This window comes from Anomalospiza imberbis, chromosome 21, assembly GCF_031753505.1.
Source record: "Anomalospiza imberbis isolate Cuckoo-Finch-1a 21T00152 chromosome 21, ASM3175350v1, whole genome shotgun sequence".
Taxonomy (NCBI): Eukaryota; Metazoa; Chordata; class Aves; order Passeriformes; family Viduidae; genus Anomalospiza; species Anomalospiza imberbis.
This window is the reverse complement of record NC_089701.1, coordinates 9,847,328-9,870,786: the sequence shown is the minus strand read 5'-3', so window position 1 is coordinate 9,870,786 and position 23,459 is coordinate 9,847,328. Positions and strand designations below refer to the sequence as shown.

The 23,459-nt window shown below is 47.1% G+C and overlaps 1 protein-coding gene and 1 long non-coding RNA gene across 3 annotated transcripts in view; one reads left to right on the top strand and one right to left on the bottom strand.

The window, feature by feature from the left end:
- Positions 1-23,459, top strand: part of PNPLA7 (patatin like phospholipase domain containing 7) — a 129,874-nt gene that overhangs the window by 33,283 nt on the left and 73,132 nt on the right. For both annotated transcript variants that reach the window (XM_068211544.1, XM_068211543.1), the window contains exons 18-20: positions 2,791-2,922; positions 4,633-4,756; positions 19,177-19,290. In XM_068211544.1, the coding sequence (XP_068067645.1) occupies positions 2,791-2,922; positions 4,633-4,756; positions 19,177-19,290 (370 nt within the window). The remainder of the gene's footprint in view (positions 1-2,790; positions 2,923-4,632; positions 4,757-19,176; positions 19,291-23,459) is intronic.
- The window catches only part of LOC137486356 (uncharacterized), a 96,329-nt gene that overhangs the window by 50,508 nt on the left and 22,362 nt on the right, over positions 1-23,459 (bottom strand). The gene's annotated exons all lie outside the window — the stretch shown is intronic.

Below are 23,459 nucleotides of genomic sequence, written 5' to 3'. Positions count from 1 at the left end.
CTGATAATGGGGGGAAAAAAAGCTCTTTTCTCTTTTCCTGCATATAAGGGTGGGTCTCACCTTCTGTGTTAATTCTCTTTTAGAAGCTGCATGGAACTAAGGGACATGAGAGAACTCCAGGTGGAAATAAAAGAAGCCTGTTAGTTTGCATTTTGAATGCGTTAAGTGTTAAGATCTATATTATGAGAGAAGAAAAGAGTAAATGGCTTTTATTGACAACAGCCTGTGTGGGAAGACACTTTGAGGGCTAAATAAGCACGTGGAGTAAAACCAGTGAGCTAAACCATCCAGGATTTTTTAGGGGCTTTATTTAACTTTTGAATCTGCTGAGAAGGGGGGATAGGGCTGGGTGTTTTCCATGTGTCTTTTGGTATCTGGGTGAGGATGGTGGGATGGCATGGAAAAATCAGGGCAAGAGAAGAGGGTCAGGAGAGAAAAGCTGTCCTTCTTTTTGGTAGTGATGTTTGCTGGCTGGATCTTTAAGTGTTCTAAATGTAAGAGCCAGTGTTCAGTTTAATTTACCTTGCAGACATTCAAGTGCAGGTGTATGAGTGGGGTGAGTTCAGCATGAAATAGGGATATGTGCCTGGGGATCTCTGCTCTTTCAATTCCAGGGCTTTTGACTGAAATTTTAGACTTCATTATTGCAACAGTAGTAATTGGAGCTCTGGGTGAGGAGAGCAGTGTCCATGGGAAGCTCCCTGTGTGCTGCACTGTCCCGCAGTCCCTGGCAGCTCTGGGGCTCTTGCAGCAGTGGCACTAATGAAGAAGAGTCCTGGTGTTGGAAAGACTTCAGGGCAGGTTGTGTGCCACATCCAGGCAGTGCAGAGCTCCTGGGGAATCTGCTTTTGTTGTCACAGTCTTGGATTGGTGATCTCTGCTTGGGCTTTCAGTGATTCTGCCAGGTTGCAGTGGTCCACAAGAGCTGTAATCCAGTTAGGGAACAAGGAGTGACAGTGCTCCTTCCATACCTTTCTCTCTTCCTCAGTTATTTAGGGATGATGTTAGATACACAGCTGACATGATTTGTGCTCAGAGAGAGCACAAAAAGGAGATTTTCTTACCAATCTGGCACATTCCTTGTGAAGGGAACATGGATGCTGAAAACTTAACAAGGGACCTCAGGATGTTTGAGCAGTGCTGGAGCTGCCCCTGGGTCAGGAGAACCCCCAGGACCAATCCAGGCTGGGATGAGCAGCTGGAGCAGCCCTGGAGAGGGAGCTGGGGGTGCTGTGGGTGAGAGCTGGAGCTGCCCCAGCCCTGAACCCCTGGCCTGGGCTGAGCCCAGCGTGGGCAGCAGGGCAGGGGGATTGTGCCCCTGTGCCCTGTGCTCAGGTGAGACCCCACCTGCAGAGCTGCCCCAGCCCTGGCCCAGCACAGGGAGGAGCTGGGGCTGCTGGAGAGATCCAGAGCAGGCACCAGGGGGATCAGAGGGATGGAGCAGCTCTGCTGGGAGGACAGGCTGGTACAGCTGGCATTGTTCACCTGGAGAGGAGAAGCTTTGGGGTGACCTCAGTGGCCTTGCAGAGCCTGAAGGGCCTGGCAAGAAACGTGGAGAGACAATTGACAGAGGTCTGAGTGCCAGACACAGGGAATGGCTTCCCACTGCCAGAGTGCAGGGATGGATGGGATATTGGGGAGGAATTGTTCCCTGGGAGGGTGGGCAGGCCCTGGCACAGGGTGCCCAGAGCAGCTGTGGCTGCCAGAGATCCAGGGACAGTGTCCCAGGCCAGGTTGGACACTGGGGCTTGGAGCAGCCTGCTTGTCCATGAGCAGGTTTCATGCAGCTCCCTCACCTTTCTGTGTGCACTTCTCATGCTGGGGCTGCAGACACGAATGTACTTCTTTGTGAGTTGTTATTTCTCTTTTGTGAAATAGCTGTTTTTTAGTAGTCTGCCCTTGATTCTGCACAGGAAAGACAAGCTGCCCTAGCAGGTAGAACAGCCTGATATGTGTGTGATCCGTTCACCCCTGGGAGTGCTTCAGGAGGTATTTGAATGCTCACTCCTACAGTGACAGGGTGAAGTCATCTTCAGTCTAAAAAGAATGAGAAGTTAGACATTTCTGAGCAATTCCCAGGTGTCTGTGAGAGTGATTTTTGCTAGGTCCCACAGTGGAGTTTGAGGTTGTCCTGGCAGAACCTTCTCAGATTTTCAGTTTGAGGAGCATACTGAATTACATGGTGTCTTTATTATTGGAGACTTTTAAGTATGACTAAAGACATTCAATGTGAGGATTGTGAGCTTTATTAGAAGATATTTCAGCTCTTTTGCAAGAGGGAAAAGGGAATATTTGAAATGCAGAGCAGGTGTTTTCTTTATAAGCACATCAGACTTTACATGTAAAATGATTCTGATGTGATATGTGGGGGAAACTGAGCACGAGCGAGAGACTGAGATGGGCAGAACAGCAGGGAGGGAAGATCCTGAGGACAAGATGAACATTTTCCTGAGTCATGAGAGATCTGTGTGAGGAGGAAGTGAGGAGAGTGGCTCATGCACAAGAGCTCACATGGCCCCTGTCCATCCTGCTGCATGGGAGAAGGGAATTGGTCCAGACAGCAGGACTGGCATCCTGCTTCTAGGACAGTGCCAGCTCTGAGTGCCATTTAATTTGGGCCGGGTTGGAAGCTGGGCAGCCCCATGTTTGGTCAGAGTCCCTGGTGAGAGTGGTGCTGGCAGGGGTGGGGTGTGGCCTGGGAATTCCTGCCCAGCTGCACTGGGATGTGGTGCCTGTGGGCAGCTGTTCCTGTTGTTGGGCAGGTTCAGTAACACTTTGGTTTTTGCTCAGGATTATGCGGGAGCAGCCCAGTGTGGTGCTGGGGGTGGCCCACACCGTTGTGAAGAGAATGTCCCCCTTTGTCAGGCAAATTGACTTTGCCCTGGACTGGATGGAGGTCGAGGCTGGACGAGCTGTTTACAGGTGAGATGTGGACAAAATTGTATGTTTGTTCAAATTTTCCTACTTCATGAGCTGTGCTCCCTTGGGGATGTGTAAATGGAGAGCCTCAGGCTGTATTTATCAACCATTCCATTGGATTTATTTGTTTACCTATTTTGAGATTATTTTCTTTCTGCAGTACTTTCAACATTGCTTCAGTCTCTTGTCTCTCCATGTTGCTAAATTGTTTTATACTATTCCTCATCTTTTCTGTTGTCTTGGCAAGCTTTTTAAGTGATATATTTGATTAAGACACAGTTCCATCTTCTGGTGGTAGTTTTTGCATTGTTGAGGGCATGAAGATCTGTTGCTCAGAGGTTTTCAACCTTTCTCAATCAAACAGCAAAACTCAAAGGTTAATTCAGTTAGGCTTATTCAGCAGTAAATTGAAAATAAGAATTTTGTGTTTAAGGGGCAAAAGTTACCTTGGGAAATCTTAGTTTTATGGATATGTACTAGGATGCAGTTGAGCTGTTATGTGGTTGCTGCAGTGGTGGGAGAGTAACAGTCTAATTAGAACATGATCTGTATAACTGTAATTTTTATAACCATACCTGCAGCATCAATGCCAATGGAAGTTTGGGATTACTCTGTGCATTAAAACACTCCCAGCTGTCAATATCTTGTTAAAATCTCCTGGAATTCCTTGCATTGTTTTAACTCCACCACCAGAAGTGTGACATTCTCAGCAGCACTCCTAATTGTGCCAGCAAAAAAGTTTTGGTAGACAAAGGTGTGTGCACTAAATCTGGAGCCACTTGGGGGTCTTGTTCTTTGACCTGCAGAATTTCTGTGCACATCCACGTTGACCTTGCAGTGGGAATGAGCTCCTGAGTAGCCAGCAATGAGCCTTTGGGGTCCTCTGGGGCCTGCTCACACCCTGGTCATCCCCTGCCGGTCCCAGCATGGAACCCTACACTGGCCAGGGTTGGAAAGGACCTCAAAGCCCACCCAGTGCCACCCCTGCCATGGCAGGGACACCTCCCACTGCCCCAGGCTGCTCCCAGCCCAGTCCAGCCTGGCCTTGGGCACTGCCAGGGATCCAGGGGCAGCCACAGCTGCTCTGGGCACCCTGTGCCAGGGAACAATTCCTAATTCCCAATATCCCATCTAAACCTACTCTCTTTCAGTTTGAAGCCATTCCCCCTTGTCCTATGACTCCTTATCTCAGCTACCTGTGCACAGCCTGTACATTTACACATTAAACCCATTTCCAGTCACCTTTTAACAAGTTCCTGCTCAGTTTTTAATTTCATCATTAAGTATCAATTAAACACTTTCCTGCATCTTCCAAGCCAGGCAGAGTAAGACCACCAACTTACTCTGTCACTATAGGACACGAGAAAACCCGACGCACACCTCTGTTCTTGTGAAGGCAAAAAGGGGAAGTTTATTTCTGACCCTAACATTTATAGTTTTCCAAAGGTGACAGTGGATTGGAGGGTGAAAGTGCCACCTCTCCAACGACACTGGACAAACTACCAGTCTGTCAAATTTCTCTTCCTCTATGAAAGAATACAAAACAATAAGTCATTTACAGAAAGTTGTGTGAGAACGTTTACTACAAAAATGTAAACTCAGAAAGCTTTAGAAAATCTTAAAAATCAGAGCAACGCTTACTCAAAACCCCCAGATGCATTTGCTGAGCAGGGACGCTTCTTTAATGCTGGTTCTTGGTTGTTCTGGCTGCAGGCAGGGGGACAAGTCTGACTGCACGTACATCGTGCTGAACGGCCGCCTGCGCTCCGTGCTGCGCATGGACGACGGCAAGAAGCACCTGACCGGGGAGTACGGCCGGGGAGACCTCATCGGAGTGGTGAGAGGGGCCCTGTCCCCCTGGGAAACTGGGATTTTCTCCATGCCAAACACACTCAGTCCTGCTCCCATCCCTTGTTCGTCTTTAGGGCTTCCAAAGTGGAAAATGCGGGAAACTCCTTTCAGCCTGGGAAGTTTTTGTAGTGGTTGGTGAATGGGGTTGTTAGACTTGGTTTGAAAAGAAAGATAAACCAAAAATGGTTACGTCCTGCCCAGTGCTCCTCTGTGCCATGGGTTACTTTCTTCCCAGTGAGGGCAGAGCGGCCTGTTAAATCAGGGCTGGAATAATTGCAGGAATGTGCACTAACTGGGGATTTGAATAAATTTATTGCCATAGGAGGAGTCAGTTTGGATGAGCCCCACCCTGGAAGTGTCTAGTCCAACCTCCTCAGAGTTAGCAGAGCTGACTTCAAAGCTTTTCAGCAAGTTTTTCAGCAAGTGTGTAATTATTATAGTTATTAAAGCAACTGTTCATTTCAGAATTGTAGTATTTATCCATGCTTAATTTCTCTCTTATGTTCATTTTTTGTTTCTCAGACCTAGTTAACAGCAGAAATAGGAATCATAAATATGCATGGCTTGTTTGATTTTTATATTTAAAGCCAGAAGATTTCTGAAGTTCTGAGCTTGTTGTTCAGGCCCTTTTCTGCTTTCTGAGCTGAAAGCTAAGCACTGAACATGTGTCTGTTTATAGGCAGAATTAGCATAGCTCTGAAGCCAGAAAACATGTGAACTGGGATTAGTTCTATGGGAAGAAATTCCTTTTTGTAGGAGTGAAGGGGAAGGAGGAGTCTGAGGCTCCCCTTAGAGAGCTGATCCAAAATTTTGCCGGTGGGGTCCATGAGGCAGTTCTGGTGGTGCTCCCAGCAGAGACAGGGCTGGGCTGGGCTGCTGCTTGCTCCATATTTGATATTTCCACATGCACAGGATTTAGGGATCTCTTCCCACACTCAGTGGGTTGGCTTGGCATTGTGTTTGGAGAAGCAGGTCCCTACTGGAATGTGCTTCTAACATGAATTTTATTTGGTTTTTTTTTTTTTGGATACTCATTAAAGGTAAAATGACATGGTTTGACAGGAACGAAAGGTGACATCTTCTGTGACTAATCACAATGGTGTGAGGCCTTTTGGTGTGTGAAGAAGGGATTGGAGGAAAATCCAGGCATTTTCCTGCTTTCCTCTGTCTGTGGTGATCTGCAGCTTTTCACTGTCAAGCTCCCGGAGTTTTGCAGAGTTCCCAGGTTAAAAACAGACCTGTTCTACTTTCTGAGAGCAGTTTTGAGTGACAGGGCAGCATATGGTGCTCAGAGGGTGGCCAGGCCCTGGCACAAGGTGCCCAGAGAAGCTGTGGCTGCTCCTACATCCCTGGAAGTGTCCAAGGCCAGGCTGGATGGGGCAGCCTGGGACAGTGGGAGGTGTCCCTGCCCATGGCAGGGGTGGCACTGGATGGGCTTTAAGACCCAAGCTCCTTTCTCACCCAAGCTTTTTTACAATTCAGTGGTTCTGTGAAATGGCCTAAACTCTACCTCTCTGTGCAAGGCCGTGCTGGTTTTTCCAGGCTGGCCCAGCTGTTTATCGGGGCAGGAAGGAGGAGGTGGGTTGCTGGATGGTCTGGGCTGTGTTTGCTGTAGCAGTGCCTTGTTTGCTGGTGAGTGCCCAGGCAGGGATACAGAAATACCCGTGCAGTCTGTGCCTAAAGCACAAGTCACCGTTTTGGATCCACGTTATGGCATGAATCACGTTGGAGACTTCAGTGACTCTGTGGACGTTGTCATCTCCTTCCTGCCCACAGCTCCCAGCCCCACTGACTCACTCTGCCATTTGTTGGAAGTGTCTCCATGCTCTGGCTGCCTTTTGCAAACATGGGGGAGGATCTGTGAAGAATGCCAGCATTATTTCAGAGGGCATTAGCAAAATGATATTTTTGCTTTTTAAAAGTTTTGTTTATACCCTTCTGCAGAATCTGTTATAAACCTTTAAAAACCTGCTGAAGGGTTGGGTTTTTTTCCCCTGACATTAACATAATTGGGGTTCTGGGTGCTTGCAGGGAATGAAAGCAGCAGTTGGTGTTAGTATTTGGTTTTTTGGTGGACTGGGTGGCTTGATCCTCCCTGAATGCCTCCAAGACCCTCCCATGTCACCCGTAATTGTAGGCACTAAGCAAACACAGGAGTCTTGTAGTTGATGGCTTTTTGTTTACTGCCTCTGTGTCAGAACTTTTCAAATGCCACGTGTCATTTGCATAAGAGATGAGGCTCTGCCTTCCTGCTTGCAGGAGCAGAGCAGTGCAGGATGAAGGGTTTCAGACAAGATGCTAATTTTCAAGTGAGTGCGTGCGCTCCTGAGGCTCAAGTTGTGGCTCAAGCTGTTTTGTTCCCTGCACTGACTCAATGGCATCTGTTCCTGAGGTCTGTTGATGCAGGGGGAGAAGGGCAGATTAGAAACTGAAGTTTCCTTCCCTGTGGGGTTCTTTCAAGAGATGACAAGGACAGTTCTGTCGGGGGAAAAGGATCCTGACTCTCAGGGAGACTTTTTGAAGGGACACTGGCTGCTGTTAGCCCTGTTGATGGGCAACTCCAATCCACTGTATCTGGTCAAAACTCAATTTAGAAAATTCCATGTAATTTTTAAAGGACAGTGATGAATCTGTTAGATAATTCCCTCCCTGCTGAAATACAGTTGACATAAGTCTTGCTTTCTAGAGACTAAGATTTGACTCATTTAGGGGAAATCTCTTAATTTGGTGTACCATTGCTATAGATGCACTTAGGGAAAAATGTTGAAATGTGAATTTTATCTACCAACTAAAGGCTCGTGTCTTATTATCATTTCTGCTGTGCCCTGGGTGATCCCAGAGGAGATCAGAGAAGACAACTGTGTGTTGATGGAGTGAAAGAGCTTCTCTTCACCAAGCTACTTGTTTAAAATACTTACCTTAGTCTCTCAGTTCTTTTCTTGATGTTGTTTCTTTGGTTTTGATCTTGATTAACTACTGGAAATTGTAGTTTTTACTCTTGTTCTCTTGATCTCATTAGAACTTCGTTGTGTGTGAGAGAGGATTCCTTTTAATTTGATTTTTGTGCCTATCAATAGCAGGTGTTGGCCCAGGCTCTGAGGTTCTGTTCTGGCAGTGCTGCTGAGACTGGGGCAGTTATCCCCTGGTTTATTCCAAACTGCAGGGCAGGTTGTCAGAAGACAGGATCACAGCTCCAAACTTGTGTTGAGGTGGATGTTCTTTGCTTTTTGCACTCTTGGGTGGGCAGCAGTGGGTGAGGAGAAGGCAACAATCCCATCAGAGCCATTCCTCAGAATACTCTGCTGCTGGGCTGGAGTTGTTTGTGCACTGCCAGTGCCCTTCCAACAGCTGCAGGTGATGGAACCTTCAATGCAGTGAGGGTTTTATGCAAGGCCACGCTTTGTCTTCAGTGAGTTCTGAAGGATGGCTGTGGTGTTGGGGAGATGCCTGAATGCCAGGCAGGTCTCAGGGGCCTCAGATTTAACTGCAGATATTTTCCAGAGCTGGGTTTTTAGGTGTTGTAGAGCTGGGTTTACTCGTAACCCCTCCCAGAACACTGTTGTGTGCAGGGTCTGACCCAAAACCAGTCAGCTTTCCAAAATACCTGCTGAGGGGGGAAGCTGCAGCCATGTTTTGATTAATTCAGCACCTTTTCTGCTTCTCTTTAGCAACCAGAAAGTCCCTCTTATCAGGAGGGCTGCACACCGTGACTTTTGGATACAGAAACTGCTGAACAAGTGCAGAAAGGCATTTGTGCACTGACTCTTGTAACACAGGGATAAATTGCAGAAAAGAACCTTCAGCTGCCAGTGCTGCAGCCAGGACACTGGTCCTGCTGGGCAGGAAACCATGTTTTACATTCTTAGAAATAAGACATTTTAAATATTTTCAGATGTTAAGCTGTTATCTAATTAAGACAGCTAAATGTCCGTGGCTTTTTTTTCTCTCTAAAAAGTTGAAACCCAAGAAGAATCTGTAAATGGCTTATGATTTCCTCAGGGGATTGGAGCATTGTTCTTTGGAAAAGTAACACTGTTAGAAATCTTTAATTGCTGTGTAATCCTCAAAGGAATCACACAAAGGGAACTATCAGGATTACACTTGTCAGGCTTTTGTTCTTTATCAGTATTAATGTTATCAGGCAGCTCCAAAGGCAGCTGAATGTCACTGCACCCTCCACATTAAGGCTGCTTTGCTCTGCCTTTTTTAAACATCTGATTTTTTTTGCCAATTCCTTGTATTTTTGTGGTTTTGTCAAACCATGACTACTTCACTTGCTGAAACTATAAGATATTACAAAGCAATTTCAGGTGGATTCAGATTATTGCCACCTCAGGCACACTGTGCACAGACTCTGGTTGAGGGTGAGGGTGGTGGGTGAGGCTCAGGAACAGAGCTGGAAGACATAGTCCTGGAAGGGATTGTTCTCTTTTCATTTCTTCCTCTCTCTCTTGGCAATACATTACTAAAAATTATTATTTTCCTAGCAGCATCTTAGGTGTGAACTCTTATTTAAAACAACCAACAAAAGCAAAGCCAAAAAAATCCAAACCATCCAGTGAAACCCTCAACCAGCCAAAGCACAAACAGTAACCCCCAGTATTTGCCAGCCCCAAAGGGAGGCAGAGGGAGCCTGAGGGGTGAGAACACATTTGCACTGCTGAATTAGTGTCAGATTGAAATGAGAAGCTGTGTTCTGATTTCCAAGCCCATCTTGAGAGTGTTTTTGTTAAACTCAAATGGCAGAGTGCTTTATGTGCTTGATGTCCTGGGCCACATTATTTTTCAAGAGTATGAGGAGCTCTGATGACAGATAATGATGGAAATTGTGACCTGCTGGGTTCCACATAGGTGATTTCATGCACTGGACTGTCATTCCTTAGGATATTGTGTGTCTCCCTTCTGCTTCCAGCTGAACTCTCTTGTGATAATTCCAGCTATCAGCTCACTCTTGATACACATCCTGTTCCCCTGCAGGACAGCTTTTTACTTCCCTTGCCTCCTTCTCCTTTCTCCCTTCCCTTTAGAGGGATGCCACATGGAACTGGGCTATCTGGGAATAGCAAAGGCTAATATTACATGCCCTTTAACCCTGGCAAATGCTCAAGGCCATTGAAAATTTTGTTTTCCGTGATATAACCTTTTTTTTTTTTTTGGGCAAGCATTATTAAATAAAAGCCACTGAGAGAGAGAGAGAGAGAGAGATAAAAGTGATCCTTGTCATCACCACCAGAATGCTTGGATGGCACTGAGTGATAGGAGCAGAGTCCAGTGGAGGTGGCAGGAAGGATTTTTGGGGAAAGTGTCAGCAGTGGAGGCTGGAGAAGGATCCCTGATAAAGTTCCAGCCAGCTATGGGACTCTTGTGTGAAGCTGAGTTGAAAGGAATTGGATCTCTTCCATCTAGGAAGTATCTGAGCAGCTCATCATGGGTTGTTCTCTCTATTTCTGTTCTGGAAGTTCAGGTATAATTCACCCAAAGAGGAGCAGCCTGCCCAGGACATTGCACTTGCAGATTCTCTTCCAACAGCCTAGAGAAATGTGATGGTTTTGTTGGGTGTTTGGTGTGAGTGTCTCAGGTGGCTTCTGACACGGTTTTTGGTGGTGTTTTTACTGCAATGTTGGGTTTAGGGCAGCAAAACATGCATGAAACTTCAAATCTCTTCTATAGCCACACGTATACAAGGAGTAAAACTGAAATACAGGAGGCTGGGCTTTTACCAATTCCCTTCCTAGCTTTAATCTTCCTCTTTTTTGTCCCTTAATGATGTTCACAGCTACAACAGGACTCACTGCACTGCTACAAAGTGCAGGCTCAGTCCTTTGGGGAGAACCTGTGGGATGACTCCATCTGCCCTAATTACAAAACATAGCAAGCTCAGCCTTGTTTCATTTTCACCTGTATTTTAGATCTGCTCTTGCATATAGCCATGTATGGATACACAAGAGTTCCATGCACGGGTGTGTGTAAGCCTTTCATGGCTTTTTAATATGTTTATCTATTAAAAAAATGAGAGAGGCAGGTTTGGATTCTTCTTTGCACACAGCAGAAGGGCTGGATGTCCTCAGTCACAGGGTTAGCTTGGCACACAGGAGATTGCAGAAGGTGGTTGTTAGAACAATTTTGAAGAGTACACGGTGTTCTGAGTTCATCCACTGGCACTGCTCCCACAAATAGCATCGATTTGCAGTTTGTCTGGTTGCTCTTCCCACTCATTCACTGATTCCAGCAGTGTCTCCTCCTTTGTCCTTTTCTGATACAAACAAGTTGATATTTCAGGTCCTTCTGAGCTGGGGCTGGAGCAAACTGTTGGGATGAGCATCCTCTGCTGCTCCAGGTGCAAATGAGCTGGAGAAGGGTCTGAGGACAGCGTGTTTAAGCCAGAAAAAATCAGTGTTCCATACAGGGTTTGGTTGTCCTTTGTGTAGCATTGGTGATGTTGCCTCACTGGCTTCAGTTGCAGCAGCTCCTGCCCTGGTCTGGACAAAGACACTGCTGTGACAACCCACTGGTGGCTCTTTTGTGCTCTTCCAGTGCTGGTGTTGGCCTTGAGACACAGGTGTGCTACCTGTCAGCTGCCTCACTGCCTGTCCCTTCTCCAAAGCCTCCTGAACTGGCAGCAGATGTCAGTGTTTGTGTTTCTTCTCCGTATCCCTCCTCGAGTGTGTGTCCTTTCATCCCTGTCCTTTGTGTCCCCCTCTGTGCTGGTCCTTCCCCAGCACCCTGGGCTGAGCTGGTGGCTTTGTGTAGAGCCTGGCCTGCTTTGGGGTGGGTGTTTAAGGATGGAGTGAGGAGTTCTGGCAGATGGTCTCTCTGGAGGGGAGGTGGGTGTCTGTGCACCCCCAATGTCTCCCAGTTGTGTCCCTGGGAGGACAGGCCCTACCTGCTCCCTTGATGCTCCTGGTGGGAGCCAAGCCTGTGCTGAAGAGAAGGCAATACAAGTATCAGGCTAATTACCATACACTGATTGTGGCTGTCTTGGAGGAGAATCTGGAAAATGAAGAGTTTCACAGAATTCACAGAACCACTGGGTTGGAAGAGACCTTCGAGATCATCGAGTCCAACCCAGCCCCAACCCCTCACCTAAACCCTGGCACCCAGTGCCACATCCAGGCTTGTTTTAAACACACCCAGGGATGGTGACTGCACCACCTCCCTGGGCAGCCATTCCAGAGCTTTATCACCCTTTCCATGAAAAGCATTTTCCTAATATCCAACCTGTATTTCCCTTGATGCAGCTTGAGACTGTGTCCTCTGGTTCTGTCAGTGCTGCCTGGAGGAAGAGCCCAACCCCACCTGAGCACAGACACCTTTCAGGAGCTGTACAGAGTGATCAGCTCACCCCTGAGTCTCCTTTTCTCCAGGCTGAGCACCCCCAGCTCCCTCAGTGGTTCCTCACAGGGTTTGTGTTCCCAGCCCCTCTCCAGCCTCGTTGCCTCCTCTGGATGTGCTCCAGGTCCTCAACGTCCTTCCCAAACTGAGGGCCCAGAACTGAACACAGTTGAAGCTGTATCATTTAATCATCCTTGGGGTCCTGACCTGCTTCCCAGGGTCTTCTTGTACCTGGTGCTTTCACTTGTGTGCTCTTACACAAGGGCCTGAAGGAGGGTTCCCTTAGTGAGGAGAGATTGCTGCTTTTTGTGAGCTGGCAGCAAGGAAAAATCAATGGGAGAAGAAGAAATATGATGTGTGAGAGGATGACAGATTGTTGGTTGGAAGAGTGGCCATAATGAAGAGGAACTGAAGACAGTGTATTACAAAATGGATGGGATGGGAAAGAAGAGCCAGTGGTGTAAATGTGCTGCTGGCTGGAGGCTGGGGAGAACAGGCCTGTGGCTCTGAACGTTTGCACTGCACGTGTCTCCTCATGCACTAGATCTGCTTGAAATCTCACCTGAAAAGAAATAATCTCCACAAGAAACTACTTGGAAATTATCTGCATTTTTAGTGGCCGCTGACTGTGAGAAAAGTCACCCAGCAGTTTGTTAAACTGAGGCTGAATTTGTCTGGAGAAGCATCATTTTCCTGCCAGCAAATCGCCTGCCCAGTTTGCTCTAGGAAGTCTCAGAGGTGCTGAAGCCTGAGCAGCAGAATAACTGTGCTCATCACACTGGGGCTGTGCACACACAAGAAGTTAAGCAAATAAAGTGATTTCTTGAATGCAGCTCAGAAAGGAATTTGTACTTAGAGCAACTGGCAGAGTATGCCACTTGCTGGTTTTCACTTCCCAGCTGTGGAATTTGGGAAGCTGGAAAGAACTGTTAGGAATGACTGTTGGAAATGAAGTCAAAAGAGGTCAAGAGAGTATAAATTGCTTTTCCCCTCCCTGTAGAAGATTTACAGCAACACCTTTTCTTCAGAAAGAACTTGTAAGGCAGGGTTGTGAATCATGTGCATCGTATGGGATGGAGGCAGCAAAACCTGGTTTTGTCACTGTTTAATACTGAGCTAAGAGAAGGTGTGGGAATCGTGGAATTCCGGACTGGTTTGGGTTTAAAAGGACCTTAAAACTCGTCCAGTTCCATCCCTCTGCCCCTTCCACTCAGTTGCTCAAAACCCCTCCCTGTCAGAATTCACTGGAACAGTACAAAGGGCACAGGTCTAGTTTTGGGGTTTTTTTTAGGAGGGCTGGGGTGTTTTTATTTGTTTTGTGTTAGGAACAACAGAACCACAACAATGCAGGAGGGCCCTCACCCAAGGCCATGTCATGATCAGTTACAAGAACCATGGGGTGTGTAACGCTGGAAATGGTTCTGTGTTCTCTCATTCAAATTATTCCAGAATTTGAAACACTGTTCCTGTGCAATTCCCCCAAATTAGAGGGAGTGGAAGTAAAGGCAGTGATGTATGACAGCTTTCTGAGGGTGGGCTGGAGATTGAGAGGGATTTTGAGGATGAGGAGCCAAGGGGTTGACCTTGGAGACAGGGGAGTGGTGAAGGGAACATTCAGTATTTTTGTAGGGCTGCTAAAACAAAGCACAGCAGGATTTCAGAGAGATGGAGTTCCAAGTGAAATTAGCACTGCAGTGTGGGCTTGCTGAGTTTATTGCATGAGAGAAAACCAAACGACACCAGATAATGAGGTGGCAAAGAGAAGAGCAGGCAGTCCAGGCAGAGCAGAGGATGTGGTGGGCTCAGCAGTCAGGGAACTCCAGGAAAAGCAGAGGATTCTTGGAGGGAGAGAGGAACAGCAATGATGGCAAATGCAGGAAACTGAAAAAGAAGCCCAGAAATGGGCAGTGAGGTGGAACTTACTTAAAGGCTTGTAAGGAAGGAGGAGGAGGAATGGATGTGACACGAGAAGAACAGAGATGTACAATTGCCTCGAGCAAGAAAGGGATTGTGTTGGCCTGAGTTGGAGGAGAAGTGGGAAAGATTCCACTGGTTCTTTTTGCACTGGAACAAATGCTGTGCTCATGCTGGTGAGGATGAGTGATGCTAATGGTAGTCTGGGAAGGAGCTCAAGAGAGAACCATGGGTGATTATGAAACCGAATATATAAATAAACATTCTCCCCAGTCAGGTTCAGTAAGACCTGAAAGATAATAATGCTATTTCTTGAAACATTTGTTTATTAATGTTACTGTGGAGGTGGTTTTCTGTTGTTTGCTGCAGCTGTGGTGGGTGATCAGAATGTTAAATTTCCCTTTTTGTGACCAAGGAGATAATGCTACAGTCTTCTGATCACAAGTGGATTTTGTTCATTTTGAAGTTCAAGCTGGATCTCTGAGTCTTGTACTTTTACAAACCTGGAAAAACAGGAAAACCTGTCCAAAAGGTTCACTGGGCAGAGGAGTCCAAGGATTTGCATGTGGTTTAAGATAGAAATGATTTAAAATACTCGTATGGCATGAGACTTCTGGTTTTTCCTAAGCAAGAAGAAAAATATCTGAATCTCTGAACAGTTGATATCTCAAATGGTTTATTAAAAACTACAAAGTAAAAAAGTGTTATTTTCAGGGGAGAGCTGCAACTCAATGTTAGAAGGTTTTTGATCTCCAGAGGAGATGGGAATAGCCAAAACCAAATGGGTTTGGCAGATTTCCATGTGCAGGAAATGTAGAACCAATGCAAAAAAGGCTCTAAAACCACAGGGTGTGAAGAAGGGAGAGTGTGGTGAAAGTTGAGAGTCATCCTGCAGATGATCCAAATGAGAGCCCTCACACTTCAGTGAAGAGGGAATACTTCATTAATTATTGAATCCCAGAACTTTTTAGGTGGGAAGGAACCTTAAAACCTATCCAGTGGCACCCCTGCCGTGGGCAGGGACACCTCCCACCGTCCCAGGCTGCTCCAATCCTCAATGTCCAGCCTGGCCTTGGGCACTGCCAGGGATCCAGGGGCAGCCACAGCTGCTCTGAGATAATTAATAAATGAATAATGGGGGCTATTAATAAATATAGAGATTGGGAACTCAGATGATTATACCCAAGGGGAAAGCACAGTTTGAATTTCCTTGTGTAGTGTCTGGAACCCAGATATTTTCCATGCTGGAATACTGGGGTGTATTTAAATTAAAATATCAAAGATTTCCATAGTACCTGTATGTATGAACAGTCCCAGATCCAATTTCTGTAATCACTTGGGAACTGCAGTCAGCACTTGCAGGGGTCTCTGGGACTGGTGGTGTTCCAAATCTGGATATTTGAATGGCTCCTTGAGAAGGAGGTTTGGAAAAGGTCTTCCTGTGCCCTCTGCTCTGTCAAAAAGACAAAGTTACACTTGGGAACTCAAAAACCCTCCCTATGGCTGTGTTTAAAGTTAAAATTTAATTGCCTTTTCTACAAATTTACAAATTTCATCTTTTCTGAAAGGCTCAGGAGCCCCTTGGAGCACAGTTGGTTTTATGCATTCATATATCACAGAAATTGTGGCAAAGGATCTCGGACAGTTTGAGCATTTTTCTTCTTGATACAAATTAAACTCTGTCAGGAGCTGAGAGGAAAGGTTTTATTTTAACAGCTGAAACTCTTAACCTGCTTTCAGGAGGAGGAAGGTAAGTTACAGAGCCAAGAACCTGTGATAAAAAGCTGGTAATAGGGGAAGGAGATAGAACAGAACATCTTATACAGCTCTTTAGGGAGCCTTAAGAGGGTTTGTTTCTCCATAAATGTATGTACAAAGATGATTTTTTATTTTGCCCGTCTATATAATTAGTTTAAAATGTGATGACAGAACAAGACATCCCTGGTACCTGAGCAAAAAACAAAGGCTGAGGCTTGCAAAATGAAGGTGCTTTAAATTTCTCTGTGCAGTTTTCCAGGCAGAGCAGTTTGTGCTGGTGAAATTCAAATCAATATTGGCAAGCTGATCTCAGTTTTTTGGACTAATGGCAAGTTTTTGGGTACAAGATATTCTGATTGGCTGGATTATCCATTTGGTGAGCATGGGGCCTTCCAAAGAGGGATCTTGGTGGAAGATCAAACTGAGCTGTGTGTTTTGCACAAGTCATCATCATCATCATCATCATCATTATTATTATTATTATTATTATTATTATTATTATTATTATTGTTATTCTGGTGCTCATTTTGTGTGTCTGAGCCCACAGTTCTGTGAGGAATTAATTGCTTCTGTTGGAATTTACTGTCAACATAAGCTTTGAAAAAAATCCTGAAAAAAAGCCGCAAAAATCAAACAAATAAAACTGTCAACCCCCCCAACCTCTAAACAACTCAAACACCTCTAAGCTGATATATTATTTATTTCTTTTTCTAGTGGAAAATTAAAAATGCAAAGTCATGTTCACTTTGATTTGAAATGTGAGTAAATTGCAGTTAGGGAGGGATTTTTCTGTTTGTGTTTTAACCTCAGTAATTACAGCTGCTACAGCAACAAGCATTCTTTTGGAAATGGCTGATCTATGGATTTTAAACCCAATAAACGTTGTCTGCTGCTGGAGCTCCCAAAATGCAGCACCAGGCTGTTCCTGAACAGTTAAAGGTTGTGGCTCCAGTGATGCTGCAGGATAAGTCACTGGCCATGTGCAGAGACTTCAGCAGGGAATTGCATTTCTGCATTTCCACACAACACGAGAGGCAGTGGCAGGTGTGGGGCAGGTGGGGATTTGGGCAGCAGCTGCATTTTGCTTTTTTTACCCCAGATTGTTTTATATGGTGGCAGATTCTCTCCATAAAGGACTCTGTGTCACCATCTTCTTCTTTATACTTCTACTGTCAATAAAATAGGTGTTTCTAAGTGAAATAATTGGGCACTGCTCAGGGAGGTGTGTTCTGGTGTGGATTTTCCTTGTCTGACCTGTCTGGACACAGCCCTGAGTGACTGCTTGAGCAGGGAGGTGGGACTGGCTGAGCTCCAGTGCTCCCTTCCAGCCTGAGCCATTCAGGCATTCCTGCTTACACAGCACAGACAAACATTAATATGTAAAAAAACCCCAAAAACTAAATAGTGAAAAAGCAATGCTCATTTTTGGCCCAAATGTGCTGATTTGCCCCTAGAATCCCAGGCTAGTTTGGGTTGGAAGGGACCTGCAGGCTCATCTTGTTGCCACCCCTGTCATGGGCAGGGACAGTTTTCACCACCCCAGGTTGATCAAGGCCCACTCAGTCTGCTCTCACCCCTTTTTTTTTAATTTTTAGGAAGTCTCAATTATTTCAAGGTTGTTGGCATTCAGCTTCTAGAAGTAAAATGGAAGTGTTTCAGGGTGGCATTGAGGAAAGAGGGAGTTGTAGAGAAAGAGGGTTTTCCTGGCTCTTAGATGGCTTTGTCACCATTAGCACTGAGGGGTGGAAAGCTCTCAGGGCTGCTGTGGTGCTGAGTTCACTCTGGGGGTTGTTCTGGCAGCTGCTGGAAGCAGCTCCTTCAAAGCAGCTCAGACAAAACTTTCCTTCTGGGGGCTCCCTGAGGCTGTGGGTTCTGTTTCTGTGAGAACCGCAGCTGCCCCATGGCAGAGCGATTTGGGCTGCAGAGATGTTCGTGGCAGCTGTGGTGCCCTGGGTGAGACCCCTGGGACAGGCAGGGCTCTGCTCCAGCTGTGAGGGAGCAGCACGGGTCCTTGGGAACGGTTCAACGCCTTGGTGCTGCTGTTTGGTGTTTGGTACAGGCTGGGAATTGTCCCTGGTGCTGCTGTTTGGTGTTTGGTACAGGCTGGGAATTGTCCCTTGGTGCTGCTGTTTGGTGTTTGGTACAGGCTGGGAATTGTCCCTGGTGCTGCTGTTTGGTGTTTGGTACAGGCTGGGAATTGTCCCTGGTGCTGCTGTTTGGTGTTTGGTACAGGCTGGGAATTGTCCCTGGTGCTGCTGTTTGGTACAGGCTGGGAATTGTCCCTGTGCTCTGCCCCTGAAGCTCTGTCCCTGTGCTCTGCCCCTGATGCTTTCTCTGTCCCCGGTGCTCTGTCCCTGTGCTCTGCTCCAATGCTGAGCCTGTGCTCTGTCCCTGGTGTTCTCTCTGCCCCTGAAGCTGTCCCTGTGCCCTGTCCTTGTGCTCCATCCCTGCTGCTCTCTGTCCCTGTGCTCTGTCCCTCGTGTTCTCTCTGCTCCTGATGCTGTCCCTGTGCCCTGTCCCTGTGCTCTATCCCTGGTGCTCTCTGTCCTTGTGCTCTGTCCCTGTGCCTTGTCCCTGTGCCCTGTCCCTGGTGCTCTCTGTCCCTGTGCCCTGTCCCTGTGCCTTGTCCCTGTGCTCTGTCCCTGAAGCTCTGTCCCTGGTGCTCTCTGTCCCTGAAGCTCTGTCCCTGGTGCTCTCTGTCCCTGTGCCCTGTCCCTGTGCCTTGTCCCTGTGCTCTGTCCCTGTGCTCTGTCCCTGAAGCTCTGTCCCTGTGCTCTGTCCCTGTGCCCTGTCCCTGTGCTCTGTCCCTGTGCCCTGTCCCTGTGCTCTGTCCCTGAAGCTCTGTCCCTGTGCTCTGCCCCTGATGCTGTCCCTGTGCCCTGTCCCTGTGCCCTATCCCTGTGCTCTGTCCCTGTGCTCTGTCCCTGGTGCTCTGTGTCCCTGTGCTCTGTCCCTGAAGCTCTGTCCCTGTGCTCTGTCCCTGTGCTCTGTCCCTGGTGCTCTGTGTCCCTGAAGCTCTGTCCCTGAAGCTCTGTCCCTGAAGCTCTGTCCCTGTGCCCTGTCCCTGTGCCCTGTCCCTGTGCCCTATCCCTGTGCTCTGTCCCTGTGCTCTGTCCCTGGTGCTCTGTGTCCCTGTGCTCTGTCCCTGTGCCCTATCCCTGTGCTCTGTCCCTGTGCTCTGTCCCTGGTGCTCTGTGTCCCTGTGCTCTGTCCCTGAAGCTCTGTCCCTGTGCTCTGTCCCTGTGCTCTGTCCCTGGTGCTCTGTGTCCCTGTGCTCTGTCCCTGTGCTCTGTCCCTGTGCTCTGTCCCTGGTGCTCTGTGTCCCTGTGCTCTGTCCCTGAAGCTCTGTCTCTGTGCCCTGTCCCTGTGCCCTGTCCCTGAAGCTCTGTCCCTGTGTTGCAGGTGGAAGCCCTGACCCACCAGCCCAGAGCCACCACGGTGCACGCGGTGCGGGACTCGGAGCTCGCCAAGCTCCCGGAGGGGGCCCTGATCTCCATCAAACGCAAATTCCCCCAGGTAAGGGAATTAAAAGCTTTTTCCTGTCTCTCTCAAAGGATGTCTGGGAGGCTCAGGCTGCCTGTTAGCACCACATCCTCTGGGTTTTCTGAGTGATTGATGAATTCTGAGGAAACACCGTGTGCTCCTTGTCTGCCTGAGCGGATCCATCCCAGACTTCCACCAGCTTTCCTCTCATCAATTGTTGCAGGTTTTTATTGCAGGGCTGCTTTGTGTATCTGGGAGGAGTTCTGCTTAAATGCAGGATGTTAGCAAAGTGGAAATCACTTAGTGCTACTGATGGGCAATGGAAGTTTGGCTTCTAAAATTCCTTAAAAATGTTATTCATTCCTCCTCCTGGGGCTCAGAGTCCACCCTTGGTTTCTCTGTACCCTTATTGCCACAGCTTTGATACTTGGGGGTTGGTTTCCCTTTTCCTGCCATTTTAGGTTGTCAATCCTCATTCTGCAGCTGCCAAATCTGTCTGTGTCCTGAGCACTCTGATTGCTCCCTCTGAATCCATCAGCTCATCCATCTTCTTTAATTCACTTGACATTATATCTCTCTCCTGCAAATTTGGAGACTGACGGAGTTGAAATTTAATTATTTTGTCCCTAAGCGCATCAGGGACATTATACTAAGCACTAAATCATTGCATTGGCCTTACAGGCAATTCTTCAATGCTATTACTTCAGATTATTTCTGATTTGTCATTTTGCTGTCTTGAAGACCTAGGCTTTTTTTTTAAAATAAGATTTCTTTTTTAAAATCCTGCAAAAATAATAACCTAATTAAAATACTTGTATTCTCTTGCTTTCCTAGCACCTATAATAACTTTTTTTAAAAACTGTACAGTATAAAGCCTCCAGTCAGGCATTTTCATAGTACCAAAACGGTGGAGTTTTATCTGTGTTATTACCAGGAAAATTTAATTATGGCAATAAGTGTTCAGAAGTTATGTCAGTGAAAAATAATCTTTCTGGTTTCCCTGTAAAGATTATCTTTGCTTAAGTGTTTCTGAACTTCTGTTGGGGATTATTAAAGCACTTCTGGTCCCTGGAGCTCACTTGAACAGACCTGTGAGTTTATTCCTCTCTATTTAATGTGATTCCCTGCCCAGGTTCATGAACTGGGAGCTCAGTACAGAGCTCCCCACAAACTGGGGACATCCCAAACATGTGACATCCACTCTGGAGCTGCTGCCAACCATCCCTGTCCTTGTGACTGATCCAGGAGGGAGGGAATGACCCAGGGAGGATTCAAACCCACCTTTCTGCTTGTGTAGTCAATGATTTTTCATGTAACTGCTAAACATACAGACTAAATTTCCAGTGTCACAGACTGGTTTGGGTTGGAAGGGACCTTAAAATTGATCCTGTTCCACCCCCTGCCATGAGCAGGGAACCTTCCTCTAGACCTGGCTGCCTGGTTGCTCCAAGCCCATCCAGCCTGGCCTAAACACTGAGCAGTGTTTGAACACTGCTCTGCACTAAGGCTGGGTTCTAATTCTGCCTCTTTATCTGGGGCAGGAATTTATTTCAGTGTCTCTCTTCCCTTTCTGCCAGCTGGCAGAGCTGTTTTCCCCTGAAAAGTGATCTCTGTGGAGCTGTGAATCTCTTTGCTTTGCAGTTAAAATTGAGCTTGAGTGTTACATTTATAGCACAATTCAAAACATTTGTAATAGAATTCAAATGTCTTTCCATGTCTAAAGAGTACGGCCCATCAGCCTCAAATTCCTGACCTTTTTCAGTATGGAATCAGTTTTCTTTAGACTTGCCTGTAGTCTGGCTAATTAGTTGCAATGAAAAAAAAAGCTAAAATAGATATTTTAAGGAAATGTGTTGCAACACAGGTTGTTAGAAAGACACATTCGTGCTGCTGTTTGAGGTCTCCAAATTCTAAGTACATGTTAAACTGGTATAAAAAAGTGAGAACTTGCATTTTTTTTCCTATGGGATTGTTTTAGAACCTCACTAGAAATAGAAAGAGGAACGTAAGATATACTTTATGTAGGTGATTTATGCAGTTAATGCCTTCAGACCGGCTTAGAAACTTAAGGTAAAATATTTTAATATGATTTCAGAGTCCTTGTGTGTTCTCTTTTTTGTCTGTTAGGTCCATCATGGAATGGCTTGCGTTGGGTTGGAAGGAACTTTAAAGCTCATCCAGTGCCACCCCTGCCATGGCAGGGACACCTCCCACTGTCCCAGGCTGCTCCAAGCCCTGTCCAACCTGCCTTGGGCACTGCCAGGGATCCAGGGGCAGCCAGAGCTTCTCTGGGAACCCTATACCCTCAGCTCCTTCACAGGGGAGAATTCCTTCCCAATATCCCATCCATCCCTGCCCTCTGGCACTGGGAGCCATTCCCTGTGTCCTGTCCCTATAACCCTTGTCCCCAGTCCCTCTCCAGCTCTCCTGGAGCCCCTTTAGGCACTGGAAGACCACACTGAGGTCACCCAAAAACTTCTCCAGGTGAACAATCCCAGCTGTCCCAGCCTTTCCAGCTGCTCCATCCCTCTGATCCCCCTGGTGCCTGCTCTGGATCTCTCCAGCAGCTCCAGCTCCTCCCTGTGCTGGGCCAGGGCTGGGGCAGCTCTGCAGGTGGGGTCTCACCTGAGCACAGGGGCACAATCCCCCTGCCCTGCTGCCCACGCTGCTGTGGATGCAGGTAAGAGAGGAAGGACAGAAGTGAGAGAGAATTGAAGTGATGGAGCAAAACTATAGGGTAGAAATTTGGGAGACAGCTAGAACAGCCAAAGGAAACTTTAAGGGATTTTACTGGAGAAAAGTGCTTGAGCTGGAAACTGATAAATACTGTGCAGAGGACAGGGGCTGGTTCACTTTATTAGAAAAAGAATCCAGGCATTAGAGGATCAAAAGCTGCCCATGCCTGGAGAGCATCAAGTAGTTGCAAAAAAACCCTAAACTATGCTAACAGAATGCTTTTTGGAGTGAAGAAATTCTGATATTCTCCTTGATGCTGGAAAAGCTTCAGCACCAGCCTGTGGCAGCACATCTGAAGGCAGAGGCAGACAAAAGGAAGAGAGTCTGGAGGACAAGGAGGCAGCTGAGTTAGAAATACTGACCTATAAAGACAAAAAGCCCATAGAAGGTAAAGGGAAGACATGCTAGCTATTTTCAGATGTATAAAGTTGTCTTGTGCTGGAAAGGGCAGATGCTGCTCACTGTACTGGAACAGAGCAACTGGGACTGAACTGAAATGGCAGCAGTTGCAGTGAGAAAAAGCTCATTCTACTCTCCAGAAAGACTAAAAGATTGTTACTTGTTTTTATAACCTCTTCTAAAATGATCAGTGGAGTAATGCCTAGTGCTGAGCAGAGGGATGGACCAAAGGAATTCTCTGTCCTATTTTCTTGGCTGTTATTCTAGGAGAGTGATTTATACACAGGGTTTATGATGTTGTTTTCCCCATTCAAGCAGAAGTAATAAAGTAATGAAGGGATAGCAGGTGCAGTAGCTCTGAAATAATTGACTGGGTAGCAAGAGCTGGCTGGTGATTTGGCAGTGGTGGAGGATTTCCCTCTGCAAAGCAGAAAAACACAGGGCAGAAAGCAGCTCTGCCTCTGTCAGCTCCATGCTCCTGCACTGCCCGCTGAGGGTAAGTTGGCATGGGTCTCACTTGGTGAATAATGGTCAAAGAGTGGTGCTGGTCCCCGAGTCAGGTGAAATCCTCTCTTAGTTCAAGGCAGAACTGGATTTTTTTGGTGTGCCTCTTGGCAACTTCTGCAGAACCTGAGTAAGTGCCTGTGTGTGTTAACAGCCAAAAACTGGGCAGTTCCTGAGCTTGAATTTCCCTCTCAGTTTGTTACCTTTGAGCTTTACAGAGCCACAGAGCATCCTGAGCTGGAGGGACCTACCAAGATCATAAATCCCACTCCTGGCCCTGCCCAGACCCCCACCAACCCCACCCTGGGCATCCCTGGCAGCGCTGGCCCAACGCTCCTGGAGCTCTGGCAGCCTCGGGGCCGTGCCCATTCCCTGGGGAGCCTGGGCAGTGCCAGCACCCTCTGGGGGAAGAACCTTTCCTGCTCTCCAGCCTGACCTGCCCTTGCCCAGCTCCAGCCATTCCCTCAGATCCTTTCCTTGTCACAGAGAGCAGAGATCAGAGCTGCCCTGTGTCATGAGGAGGCTCCAGACAGTTCCTATGAAGGCTGAAAACCCCCTTATTT